The sequence below is a fragment of the Naegleria gruberi genome (assembly GCF_000004985.1).
Source record: "Naegleria gruberi genomic scaffold NAEGRscaffold_2, whole genome shotgun sequence".
Taxonomy (NCBI): Eukaryota; Heterolobosea; class Eutetramitea; order Acrasida; family Naegleriidae; genus Naegleria; species Naegleria gruberi.
Genome location: NW_003163325.1, coordinates 260,195 through 273,307, shown reverse-complemented (window position 1 = coordinate 273,307; position 13,113 = coordinate 260,195). Strand labels below are relative to the sequence as shown.

Here is a 13,113-nt window from a genome sequence, read left to right as displayed (position 1 = left end):
GGATTATTATTTATTTGACAACAAACTTCACTACATTATTATTGCAAAGAGCTATTGCTAAAGCAAAGAGGGAAGCTGAAAAAAAAGGCTATTAGTTGCAGGAGTTGAAAATGTGCAGACGAAAGAAGAGGAAACTCAAAATGGAAACGTTGAAAATGATACCAAAGATATCCAATTGACAGAAAGCAAGGATGCATAATTTGATTTAGATTTGTTTGAATAAATCAATTTCTGAATCCAATGGGTGTTTAAATGACTCATTCGTATCATTTCTTGTTCCATTAATCGAAACTTGTTTTGGATCTTGATAATCTGATATTAATTGTCCAGTTTCAATATCAAATTCTAGTTTGGTATTGGAAAAGAAACCTTCCAGACATGATCCACTCTCCACAATGATTGGTGTGAAGAGTTTACACTGTGATTGACAATAGTTTCGTTTAGAATTATTTTGTATTGATCTTTTCAAATGAGAAACCATTCGATGGTTGTATACTGATTTGCAAACCGTTCGAATCATCTTGATCTATTTTTTTTTGATTAGTATCTGCCAATATTACAAATTATCAAAAAAGACAATTTCCATCTTTAGAAAATACGAAAAAATCTTTTATTGATGTTATCCAATAAAAAAAATCAAATTATAAATTCATTCAAATAAAATTTATATTCCTTTTTTTTGTAAAAATCCAAATATTTAATAATTTCGAAAATATTTTCAATCATTTTGTGGAATATTGAAAAAAGTAAAATATTAAAAAAATGAAGAAATTTATTCTCAACCCAATCACTTTCAATTGCGGAATTTTTTCCAAGAAGCAACAAGTCATTGTTGATGCATCATCAGCTTCGAAGTTACTTGGTCAACAAGTGAATAAGTTCTCATCTTCACTAATTAATTCCTATTTACGAGGTTCATCATCATCAACAACAATTCTTACAATAATAATAAGAAAACATCTTTTTCATCAAGATCTACTTCATCAAGAAGGAATACAACAACAGGAAGATCATCCTCTCCTTCATCGTCCTCTTCGTCATCGTCATCTTCAACATCAGTCAGAAGAGATTATAAACCACTCACCCTTTTGGAACCACCAGTTGCTTTATCACACTCCGAAGAAGAATCAAATGATTTTATTCATCATAGGGAGGAAGAGAATAAGAATCAACACTTTTTCAGTTTCCACTTGGAACCAGAGTTGGTGAGAGGATTACAAGAAAATAATATTACCACACCATCAAGTATTCAAGAATTGGCAATTGCACAATTATTACATAGAAGAAATAGAAAGAAAAACTTTTGTATTGGCGCACAAACTGGTACTGGAAAGACTCTTTCTTACTTGTTACCACTTTTGAAAAAGATGAAACATTTGGAAAGTGTTAAAGGAATGGAAACTCAAATTAAGAAACCAAAATTTTTGATTGTTGCACCAACAAGAGAATTGGCAACACAAATTCACAAAACTGCCAAATATTTGAGTCACTATATGAAATTTAGAGCTGTTTTATTGAGAAGTGACATGTCAAAAGCGAGGATGAAGAGAGATTTGAGTTCAAAATGTGATCTTGTAGTTACCACTCCACAAATTTTCTCCAAAATGCATGGTGATGGTCATGTTTACTTTTCTGATATTAGATTTGTAGTTTTGGATGAGGCAGATACTCTGTGTGCTAAGGACTTTTTACCAGACCTCGAAAAGATTGTCGTTCCATGTATTGAAAGAGGAAAATATGTGAAAGAGTTTGTCCAATTTGGATTTGTATTTGCTACTTACAATGCAAATGTTGAACGATTTTTGAAACACTATTTTGGAGAATCAGAAGCTGCATCACTTGCTGAAAGTGTCACTGCTTCAGATGAGACAACTGAACGAGTTGAAGACTCAAAGATACTCTATTTAATTGATAAGGATATGCACAAGACTCAATCACATATCAAGCAAAGATTTATAACTCTTAATGCTAATAATCAAGACAAGTTGAAGTATTTAGTGGAAAGAGTATTAAAGATCAGAACCAAATTACCAACCAAACAAAAAACCGAAGAAGATTCCTCTGCAACACCATCCATCAAAAATCAAGCACTATTAGAAAGTCTTTCAGAGCTTGATGATAATGATACATATTTTACAAACAAGGTCCAAATTGTTAACTTTGGTCCAAAGATAACAAGCAACACGGAAAAAGACAATACCAATAGATCAGCCCCTGAAAGAGTACTCATTTTCTGTAATACTGTGAAGAGTTGTAGAGCAGTCCATCACTCCATTACAGAAGCAGGACTTGAAGCAGCTTGTTTCCATGGTGAAATGATGGCTCCAAAACAAGCTGAGGAATTTGATGCTTTCAGTACAGGTAGAGTAAGAGTTATGGTTACCACTGATATTGCAGCTAGAGGATTAGACTTGGTATCTCCAGTTGACCATGTAGTTCTCTTTGATTTCCCTCTTAATTCTATTGACTATATGCATAGAGTGGGAAGAACAGGAAGAATGGGCGCTGACGGAAGAGTAACTTGCTTGCTCAATAGAAAGATGGAAACTGAATTGGCAAAGGCAATTCAATATGCCATGGTAACCAATCAACCACTCACAACCATTAATGTGGAGAATGCCTCAGAAAATCTTGAAAGAATGAAGGGTGAACAAGCAAGAAAACGACAATTGAGAAGAAATTCCTACGAGAAGAGATTTAGAAATTCTAGAAGTGATAATAACAATTATTACCAAAAGGGTCCAATCAGTATTAACAATCCAAATAGAATGTCCAAGCTCTCTAATAAAAAGAATTACTAAGCCAATAAAAATATTAAGCAATCTAATGTTTTCCGAATGGTTGTGATTCTTAATACTGATACAGTTGTTGAGACTTCACACTTCCTTAACCATCAAACCGTCAATTACGGACTCTATTAAGGAAACAACATTCCCGCTAAAAGAACTTGTGCAACGCGTGTTTGCATTAGAAAGAAGGGTCTCCCGATTTTCCTTAGCACAACGGTGGTTTTATTTTATTACCCATCAAGGCCTGTCTTACGTGATGTTCAAATGCTGTTGTGGTGGTTGAAAATTAATCAAAAAGAAAAACTCTTATTTTTTCTTCACCAATATTATGCCCCCACACAATAGTAGCCGAAGAGATAGTATTACATCGAATCGGGGCTCGCCAATGAGGCCAACCGTCTCCCTCTCCCCTCGACTCTCAATACCATCAGCACATACTATTCAAATTCCCTATGATCCAAATGAAACTTATAATGTTGTACATATACCGACTCAAATAGCCCTCTCTCCTCGTTCTGATCATTCTTTAAGAAATTCGTTACACGCCTCTACACTTCGTGCCTCAATGAATAATAATAATAATACACTTCGATCATCAATGAATGGAACCAATACGCTGAGAACATCAATGCAAGGAGGAAATACAATGCTATCTCGATCGATGGATCTACAACAACAACAACCAATTAGCTATGTTAGTAGCAATAACAATGTTATTCTAACTTCCAGAATGGACACAAATACATTTAGAAGAAATTCTGGAACCTCCGAAGATGAAGTTATCTATGTAGATAAACCTCTCGTAATGACAACAACAACCACCACCACCAATACTCCGTCCTTAATTCTCTCACCAAATTCTGTTAGTGTTGGAAATGTAAGCGATTTTTCTGGAGAAAGACAAGTAAGGAGAGTTACTTTCGATCAAATGGCCCAGCAACAACAGCAGGTGCAACTCAGTGGACCAATGAGACCAAATCATAGATTAGACAGGACTAACAATACAGCAAGTACATTGAACATGCGTATTAGAGGTCTTGAAGCTGACTATATGGAAGACGTTAGAAGAAGAAACAGAGAAGTCTATGGAAATCAATATCAAATTTGGAGAAATTATAAGGAAAAAACAAAATCAACAATGAATGTTCATGATGCTATGAAATCAAAGAGCAATAGTGTCAAGAACTTTCTTCACATTAATAATCACAGAATGGATCCAATGACAATCCAAGAATTGAGAGACCAAGGGTACATTGTAAAGATGACTCCGAAAGGGCAACCATACATTGTAAGAGATAAAGCCCTGACAGCTGTTGTTTCCAATAACAATATTCAACCTGTAAAAGAAGAGAAGGAAGAGAAAAAGCTTAGTTTTTTCTGTAGATGGTCAGCCATCGAAGATGCCTATGGATTGGGTGTAAAACTCTATTTTGATTTTGCTAGATTGATGATTGTGTTGAATGCCTTTTTGTTTTGCATTCAACTCTTTAATATCATCGTCCACCTTGTAGTTGATTATCAAGATATTGCAAATAGCTTTTCTTCCTTTGACCTGTCCATCATTGACCAATTGTATGCCTCTACGTATAGTAGAAGTTTGTATTGGGTGTGGATTTCAACGAATGCTCTATGTATCGTAATTAGTCTAGCGTTTGGGCCATTGTACTGGTGGATAATTCACACGTACTATGAAAAGAGAGACCTGTATGATTGTGAAGAGAATTTCTTGGATTCTGAATCTGATAAAATTAAGGAGAATCAAAAAATAAGACTTTTAGAATACTTGTTCAGAATGATATTGAGCTATTCAGTTTTCGCAATCTTTATGATGATTTCTTTCAGCGTTACAATGGGCTTTACAATTTTACAAAATGTTAATGCGATGTACGAATTGGCAGATTCAACCTTCTCTGCTAATGGTAACATTCTGACGGCAATCTCAATTGGTATTTCTGTTGTTATTTCTGTAATGTCTTTTATTTGGAAGAAGATTTGTGCTTATCTCACTAATTTTGGTATGTTGGTTAATTACTTTATTGATTCTAATATCTACTTTTCAGAGAGACACAAAACATGGTCATCCTACAGAAAACATAATACTTTCAAATTCTTATTCTTTAAACTTTTCAGTGTGTTTGTCATGGGTTTCACCAAGGGGTTTTTTGCCACTCCTTGTGTGATTAAGGTAATGGGCAATCAGTACATGATTCAGATGTTTATTGACTTTTCTATGGCATTTTTAGTTGAATTGGTATTCCCATTAATTGCTCGAAAAGTTAAGGAATTGGTTAAAAAAGATGACACCCCAGTTCCAAAACCAGACTTTGATGTTTCAGAAGAGTACTTGGAACTAATCTATCGTCAATATTTAGTCTACAATGGATTTGTGAGCTTCCCACTGATCACTCTTATTGGACTCGTTGCCTCTATATTTGAAGTTTACTTGGACAAGTTTAGATTACTTAAAATTGCTGCCAAACCTCCACTTACAACTGGTTCTGTAAAGTCTGTCGTTACATTCTTTGCAATTCTAGCAGCTATTCTGCCAATCTTTAACTGGGCTGGAGGAAATCTGTATATTCTTTCTGGATATTATTGGTGTAATGCACCATCAGATATTGAATGCTCAGCATGTACTATAACAGATAATGGAAGATTCCCTAACTTGATTAAGGCCATGTTCGAAAGTACATAAATTTTCCATTTTACTGTAAATTGTTAACTCACGAGGTTTTTATAATTAATTGACTTAAAAAACGAGTTCAAATTCAATACCAATACCGTGAGCACTTGAAGGAAGATACAATGAAAAAATAAATGGTCCACCTCTTGATTGTGGAACACTCAAAATGGAAATATCAGATTTTTTACCTCTTACAACATAGTCTGCATTGTTTGGATTAGGATAGTATTCATTGGAAGCTGATGAGTAGAGTAATTGATAGGAAGGGATTGAATCCGCATTCAAGAGACGGAACTTGACAAGCACTCTAGTTCCAACAGCAATTAAATCCTTAGTGAAAATTATTTGATTTTCTTGGTAAATGTAGTCAACCTGACTGATTTTAAACTTGTTGGACGAAATCTTATAGGAAGTAGTGTAAAATGGGAAGATTTTAGGAACATATTTTGCTTGAGGAAGGTAATCCAAAGCAAAAAAGTAATAAACAGTAATATCATTGAAATCCATTTTTGGATCAAAAATTGAAGCATTTGAACCAATTCCAAAATATTGAAAATTAAAAGAGGATGGATTTCCAGTTTCCTTTGATCCATAAATATTCAATCCACCAAATTCTTGATTAACTGTAACAAATGTAATTTGTAAAGTATTATTGGTTGGTTGACCATTTCCATACACTGTAAGGAAATAATTTCCTCCATCACTTCCAACAGTAAATGGAACAGTTGTATTATCATAGAAAATTTCAATGGCACTTGCTGGAGTATCAGGCAACACACATGCAGTATGATCTCTATTGGCCCTCTTACTTGGACAGAGTGTACAACTTATCTGTCCAGGTTCAGTTGTTGCATAACCTTCAAAACATTGATACATTCTCGAATCACCTGGACCTATTTACATATTGTTTCACACACATTTCACACACACATTTCAAACACCATTCACACATTCAAATTTTAATGAAAATTACTTACAATAATAGCCAACACTGCACTCAACACAAGGTTTATAAATTTCATAGTAGTAACCTGGTGGACATTTACCAGCCAAACACAAACATGTTAGGGAGAGTAATGCAAAGAGAAGAGAGAGGAGTTTGTGCATTTTTTTTCAGTTCAAGTGGAAATTGCATAGGTTTTCGTGTGGATGTGAAAAAAGATTGCCAGTAGCGGGGTTACTGGGAAGTATTCATCCTTTTCTAAAATGGGAAGTTTGTTTTGTAATTTTTTAGTTGCAGCAGAATACAAACATTTGAAATTTTATGGAGTGTATGAAATGTTCATTCACAGTATTGATGTTTAAATAATCACGAACAGTAATGTTAATTAATTGATGAAACTTGTGTTATTCGAAATATTGTAAAGAAAAATTGGGTTGACTAGAAACATACAAAAATTTTGAAATGTATCTGCTCGCACCGATTTGGAATTTAATAATCTTGTTAACTATTTTATTGCCGAAAAGGGAATTTCATTTTCGCATCCACAATTTCATGACTTTCATTATCCTAAACTCCAAAAAAAAAATGTCAACTTTAAACATACAATCTCTCTTCTCATCCTCTGCAATAATCAACGATAATGGCTATACGAATGTTACTCTCGATCAATTCAGACCCATCTGGTCGAGTAGTCTCGTACTTTCGAATACAATTCTCTTCCTCTTTCTCTTTACCATTTACATGTTCATTCTCATTGGTTTCATTTATAAAGTGACGAGAAAATTGAAACTCAAAAGGAATCAAAAGATTCTCTTCATCATGACTGGAATTTATGTCACTGTTCAAATCATGAGTTTGTTAATTAGAGTTGTGAATGAAAGTTTACAATTGACTGTTCGAACCAGAGCTGAAAATGGAGGACTCATTGAATGGGAATTATTTGTTACAATGCAGGTATTTGCAGGTCTGAATACCTTTTCCATGTTGAGTAATTTTTTGACCTTGTTTTCCATTGTAATTTTTGTGCAAAATATGTTGTAAGTGTTTATTGTAAAGTTTCAATATTCCAATTATGGAAATATTTAATTTAGTTGGAGTACTGCTACCTTGATGAGAGCCATTTCAAAACAAACATCCAAAATTATTAGAATGATCATGACCATTGTGGGAACTGTTTTTGTAATTGTGGCCGTTGTCATTATTTTACTTATTGGAATAATTGCTGGAATTAGAAGATTCGACTATATTCCAAAGGAATATGTTGCTGCCATTCAAGTGACTTCATTTGTAGTGGGTGGAATTGTTCTATTATTTGTTGGTGGAATGTTAATTGCTTCTGGAATAATTGTCATTCGAACCATTCAGAAAACCTCAAAGAATGTGGTGACTGCAAATGTTTCGAATAATACAAATTCAGAATCGTTTGCTCAGAAATCTGAAAGTAATATTGAAAGTCAAACTTCTCACAGTTCCAATAATACGAGACAATCATTTGATAAGGTTTCGTTTGAGAAGAGAGTTCAATCACCTTTCAAAATAACCTTTGGATTATTGATTGGTTTATTAATGTGCATTTCATTACAATTAATTGCCATTGCCATTGCTTCTGGAGCCACAGAATTGGCAAACTATTCAGTCATTTGGCAATTCTTGAACTGTACAGGTGTTTTAACATTTGGAATTCTAATTCTCTTTCTCTTCTTTCCCTTATTTAGAGATATGGAAATTGCAATGCAAGAAATTGAAAAGAGAAAGGAGGCCCTCTCTCAAAAGAAACTCCGTTCCAATCATTTGCATGTTCCATCAACAACGAGGAATCATCTCTCAGATCTGAGTGGGAGTGGTGATAATTTCCTCTCCTTACCATCTAGCTCAGGAGGTGATATGAGTCCAACAAGTCCTTCGGCTATTTCATTTTCCTCTGAGGTAATGGCCATCTCTGATGATTCCAAATTGTATCAATAAACTAATTGTTGTGTTAGAAGTGCAAGTAACCCCAATTGACTATGATTATAATCTTGTTCAGTAAATCCAAAATGTAACAGATTATAAACTAATCTTGGAGTAGCATTTCATAACAGTCCCACAACCATTACCTTTCATTCATATTCCTTTATCTTGTTGATCATGCATGTGAAATCAAATATCAAATAATACAACAAAAAAAGAAAATGCAAATATTCGTCAAGACATGCACTGGTAAAATAATCCCAGTTGATTGTGAAGCCAATGACACGATCAAAAACTTGCAAAACAAGATTTTTCAAAAGGAGGGAACTGTTCCAGGTTTTCAGGTTTACATTTTCGGTGGAAAACAATTGCGTGATGAGGAAAAATCATTGGTAGAGTATAATGTTAAGAAGGATGATACGTTGTTCTTGGTTTTGAGGTTGAGAGAAAAGAAGGATGATGAAGAGGTTGAGAGTAAAGAAAGTAATGACGAGGATTAGTCAATTAATAGTCTAATCCAGGTGTTTGATGATGAAAATAATGTAAATAATTAACATGAGAGATTAAAGAATATTCTACAAACCATCTTTTCAACATCTTTGATAAATTGTCATAGGATCAGATGTGATTCTGTTAAATTGCAATATTGATATCAATAAATCAGTCGAAATTTACCTAATGAAGAACAAACTTGATTTGACTTGCAATTTTTATGGGAATTGGCAAAGTTTGTGTTTGAAAACAAAAAATCAAACAAAAAAAATAACTCAATGTCTTCAGATAAAGAAGGTTTGTTTCGTCAATTATTATTCGAATAACTGATCAAGGAAGAAATCATCAGTTTGCTTCGTGAAATTCTTTCTGCTCAAAAAGAAGGAAATGAATTACAACAGCAAGTTTTAAAAGCATTGAAAAGCACCAACAGTGAAAAACGAAAGGTTTCGTCTGAGGCCAGCTCTTCTGAACCAGAGAAAAAGAAGACCAAGAAAAGTGAAACTTGTTCAGATGATCATAATGAAGAATTATGCATAATTTATGAAGGAAGTACCAAGAGCAAAATACTTGTCAGAAAGGAATTATTGAGAGGACCAGTTTTGAAAGCTGCCATTTCCAATAATTTCAAAGAAGAATCAAGTTTCGTCTTGCCAAGTGATGAACTAAAACTTTCGAATATTCCCAAATCAATGAAACAATTGAAAAAATTCTTTCACAGAGAGCAGCTTGACAAGTGTAATGAAGTATTGAAAAGGGACTTGACACGTTTGGCTGAATATCTTGTCCTGCCAGAACTCAAACTTGAATTATTGAAACTCCAAATATGTGAATTTCCCTCTCCAACAAGTAAGAAAATTCATTTAGTGTCCAAAGTTGCTGAAATTTGCAAGCCGCTCTACGAAATTCTAATCGAACTCGAAACTGAAGATATGATTCCCGTATTGAAATCATTTCACAATTTCCTATCTGAAAATAAGGCGTTCAACTTTTTTAAAACATGCACCGATATCTATCAACAGCAAGGTAATGAAAGTAATGCTGAATTGAAGAGTTTGGTTTCCATAATTTATAATGACGGCACATTGGATGGAATGATTTACAATCTATTGAAAATATGTAAGGAGCATAGGAATGAATATAAGATGGATCATGGTGAGAAGGAGAAATTTTTGAAAGATGCTATTAAGGATAGTATGTGGAAAAAGCGCATTAATGATATCTGAATAAATTCATGACAAGTTAGTTCACACAGTTGTTGATTATTTCAATAGCTTGTTAATGTTTTTACAAAAGACATCGGCGACTGTCTGTCTTGGTAAAACTCCATTCAATGCTGAACCTCCAAAACACGTTCTATATTCACATTTAGTTCCATAAAATCCAAATTTACATTGACAAGTATCTACTGATGTGCAATATCCATTTCCACTACAAACTGAAACATTATTCGAATAAGTTCCATAACAAATAGGATATTCACAATTGTTTCCAATAGAATTTGTACAATTAGAGCAAGTATTAGGCCCAGAACAAATTCCTCTTCCAGAGCAAACTGAAGAATTGAATGAGGAAATTGAATTGCAGGAAAAATTGGCACAGGTCAACCCATAATATCCTTCATCACATGTGCAAGAATCTGGTCCAGAACAATAACCACGAGAAGAGCAGACAGTTGAATCGGTAGAATTCACTCCAAAACATGTATATTCTTCTCTGGTAATAATTCCGGCAACCAAAGATCCAGCAATTCCCATATATGGTACTCCATCAAAATAATCTTTTGTCATGTAGAGAGTTGGAGCAGAAATAACTGGATTAAAACCACTTCTGTATGAAGTCTGATAATAATCATTGGAACCAGATGTGTAAACATTCCCTTTTTTGGTAATAAAGTAGTGTCTTTTTGAATACATGAATGAGTCAACCAAATACGAATCATCTGATGGAAGATTCAATTTGATTGGTGTTCCATCGAAATAGTAGGGTACTCCACTTGTTGAAACAAATACAGTAGCACTGTAAAATCCAACAAACATCTTTCTAACTTTGACATTTCCATTGATTCGAATAAAAGTTGAATATTTGGAAGTTGCACTAGGGGAAAGATACTTATTACCTCCAGTATTTAAACCAATACCGTACACATTTCCCTTATCTGTCAAGACAAAGAGTGTTTGTGTACCTCCCTTAATGTCAACAATGACTTCATTATTCGAATCAATGATTGAAGTATTCAATGCAATGAAATTTGAAATACTAGTCGGTCCAGTGACACCTAATTCATCATAGGTATTATCACCAATACCCAATAGTGTTCCATTCTGTAATAATAGATACGTATTGGAAGAGGCAGCTGTGATTAGTTTAACATTCGAATAGATTAACGTAGGAGTTGGATTACTACTTGATGAAGAGCCAAAAGAGTAATAATCTCCCTTTCCCCAAGCATAGACATCCCCATTCTCAACAAGAGCTACTGCAAACTCTCCTTTCATATCTAGGTCAATAACTTTTTTAGATGTCAATGATGTGAGTGCTTGTGTTGGAGTATTGGCAGTTACTGAAAATCCAAGACCGTTATTGCAACCTCCCCAATATTCTAATACATTGGTAGAACTATCATTCCCCAAAGCAGTCAATAAGAATGAACAAGCATTTCCTGATTTGGCAATCACAACCGAAACATTCGAATAAGAAAGTCCAAAAGTTGTTAATTTTCTAGGATATCTAATCATGTATTCATCTCCAAGTGTTAACATCCCATTATTATTACTTCCCCAAACTTTAACCTTTTCTGTTGTAGTGATTGCCATGCCATGAATTCCTGACAAGTAAACTGAGGAAGTTATCGATTGTCCCAAGTTGACCGTGTCAAAAACTGGATTACTAGCATGACCCAGATTTTTATACGAATTCAAAGAAACTCCCCATGATTTAACAGTACCATCTATTACAATGCAAATTGAAATGTATTCCTTGGCAGTGCAGTAAAGTGAATTTGTAACATTGTCAATTTTTTTAGGGACCATGATTGATGGATCAGAAGATTGAAATCACATTGCTGGTAAAGATTTCCTCCAAAACACAAAACATCTCCATTATTTGTCATTACAATGGCATGTGAAAATCCAAATGAAACTTGTGTTACTGGGTTTTGAATTAAGGTGACAGGTTGAGCTGTTTCACTAACATTTAGTGTCGAATTCCAACCCAACATTCCATTAAAATTACTTCCCCAAGTCCACAAAACTCCATTCACATCAATAGCTCCAGCAGCTGTCTTGCCAGTCTCTCCATTTCCATCCAAGAAACCAACCGAAACTGTTGTAATATTCCTCAATGATGGAATTAAATTAACACTCGTATCTGAATAGGAAGAGGAAGTTCCTCTCAATCCAGAATTATGACATCCACTACTAAAAACATGACCATAATTAGTAACTGCAAACATTGTTTCACAACCATAATATCCACCAATTGTAGCATGTACATATTTCACACCAGTTAACAATTGACCATTATCTGGATCGTTATACGAAACTGCACTAAATCGAACATTCCAAATTCCAGTACCAACTTCCAACAGTCCATAATGGTAACGAACATGACCATCACTGGACACGATCAAACATGAATACAAACAAGCCATGTGAATAATCCTATTCGAATTAGAGAAGGGATTAAAAGCTTGTCCATCTTTCGAATAGATGTAAATTAATTCTGGAGTAGACATGATATAGGGTGGTTTGATAACAGCTCCCTGTCCATTCATATTACTTCCAGAGACGAGAATTCTTTGCCCAAGAGAACTATTCGTATCACTATTGAAATATTCCAACACGTAAAACATCACCGACATGCCCGTAACTATTTGTTGCAGTTTAACAGAAGTGTTCATAGTAGTGGTGGTTGTTTCATTTCCTGTTATTAATTTCCATGATTCGGTGCCGTTGAATAGATATTTGGGTAGTAGATCATTTTCAATTGGAGTGCTAGTATCAGGTGTGATGGCTAGTGGTGAAAAACCAGAGTAGTAAATGTAGCCGAACGTGTAGATATTCTTCGAGTTGATGAAGGATGCTGTTACTTCTTGAAGTGTAACAACTGAAAGGAATACGAGAAGGAAAATGAACAATTTTTGGGTGTTCATATTCTCGTGATAATTTGTGTTTGCAGTTTTTTTCATGTTATGAAAGCTGAGTGATCGCCACAAGATATCAGTGAAACTCTGATACTTGACAAAAAAGGCTTTT

At 34.3% G+C, this 13,113-nt stretch overlaps 6 protein-coding genes across 6 annotated transcripts in view; 4 read left to right on the top strand and 2 right to left on the bottom strand.

Moving 5' to 3' along the window:
- The window catches only part of NAEGRDRAFT_77891 (ATP-dependent RNA helicase), a gene marked incomplete at its 5' end in the record, with an annotated part of 3,763 nt that extends 958 nt beyond the window's left edge, over positions 1 to 2,805 (top strand). The window contains one exon of the mRNA XM_002682793.1: positions 974 to 2,805. Coding sequence (XP_002682839.1) covers positions 974 to 2,801 — 1,828 coding nt within the window. The 3' untranslated portion in view covers positions 2,802 to 2,805. The remainder of the gene's footprint in view (positions 1 to 973) is intronic.
- Positions 2,806 to 3,117: 312 nt separating this feature from the next.
- Positions 3,118 to 5,484, top strand: NAEGRDRAFT_45397 (uncharacterized protein; the record flags this gene model as incomplete). Its single annotated transcript, XM_002682792.1, has 1 exon — positions 3,118 to 5,484. The coding sequence occupies one exon, from the start codon at positions 3,118 to 3,120 to the stop codon at positions 5,482 to 5,484; it is 2,367 nt and encodes a 788-aa protein (XP_002682838.1).
- A 1,516-nt stretch (positions 5,485 to 7,000) lies between these two features.
- NAEGRDRAFT_61815 (uncharacterized protein) lies at positions 7,001 to 8,380 on the top strand (the record flags this gene model as incomplete). Its single annotated transcript, XM_002682791.1, has 2 exons — positions 7,001 to 7,452; positions 7,507 to 8,380. The coding sequence occupies 2 exons, from the start codon at positions 7,001 to 7,003 to the stop codon at positions 8,378 to 8,380; spliced, it is 1,326 nt and encodes a 441-aa protein (XP_002682837.1).
- Positions 8,381 to 8,586: 206 nt separating this feature from the next.
- Positions 8,587 to 8,865, top strand: NAEGRDRAFT_29775 (uncharacterized protein; the record flags this gene model as incomplete). The annotated part of the gene is made up of 1 exon (XM_002682790.1): positions 8,587 to 8,865. The coding sequence occupies one exon, from the start codon at positions 8,587 to 8,589 to the stop codon at positions 8,863 to 8,865; it is 279 nt and encodes a 92-aa protein (XP_002682836.1).
- Positions 8,866 to 10,119: 1,254 nt separating this feature from the next.
- NAEGRDRAFT_61814 (uncharacterized protein) lies at positions 10,120 to 11,673 on the bottom strand (the record flags this gene model as incomplete). Its single annotated transcript, XM_002682581.1, has 1 exon — positions 10,120 to 11,673. One exon carries the CDS (start codon positions 11,671 to 11,673, stop codon positions 10,120 to 10,122), a length of 1,554 nt encoding a protein of 517 aa, XP_002682627.1.
- Positions 11,674 to 11,810: 137 nt separating this feature from the next.
- NAEGRDRAFT_61813 (uncharacterized protein) lies at positions 11,811 to 13,046 on the bottom strand (the record flags this gene model as incomplete). Its single annotated transcript, XM_002682580.1, has 1 exon — positions 11,811 to 13,046. One exon carries the CDS (start codon positions 13,044 to 13,046, stop codon positions 11,811 to 11,813), a length of 1,236 nt encoding a protein of 411 aa, XP_002682626.1.
- Between the last annotated feature and the right edge of the window lie 67 nt (positions 13,047 to 13,113).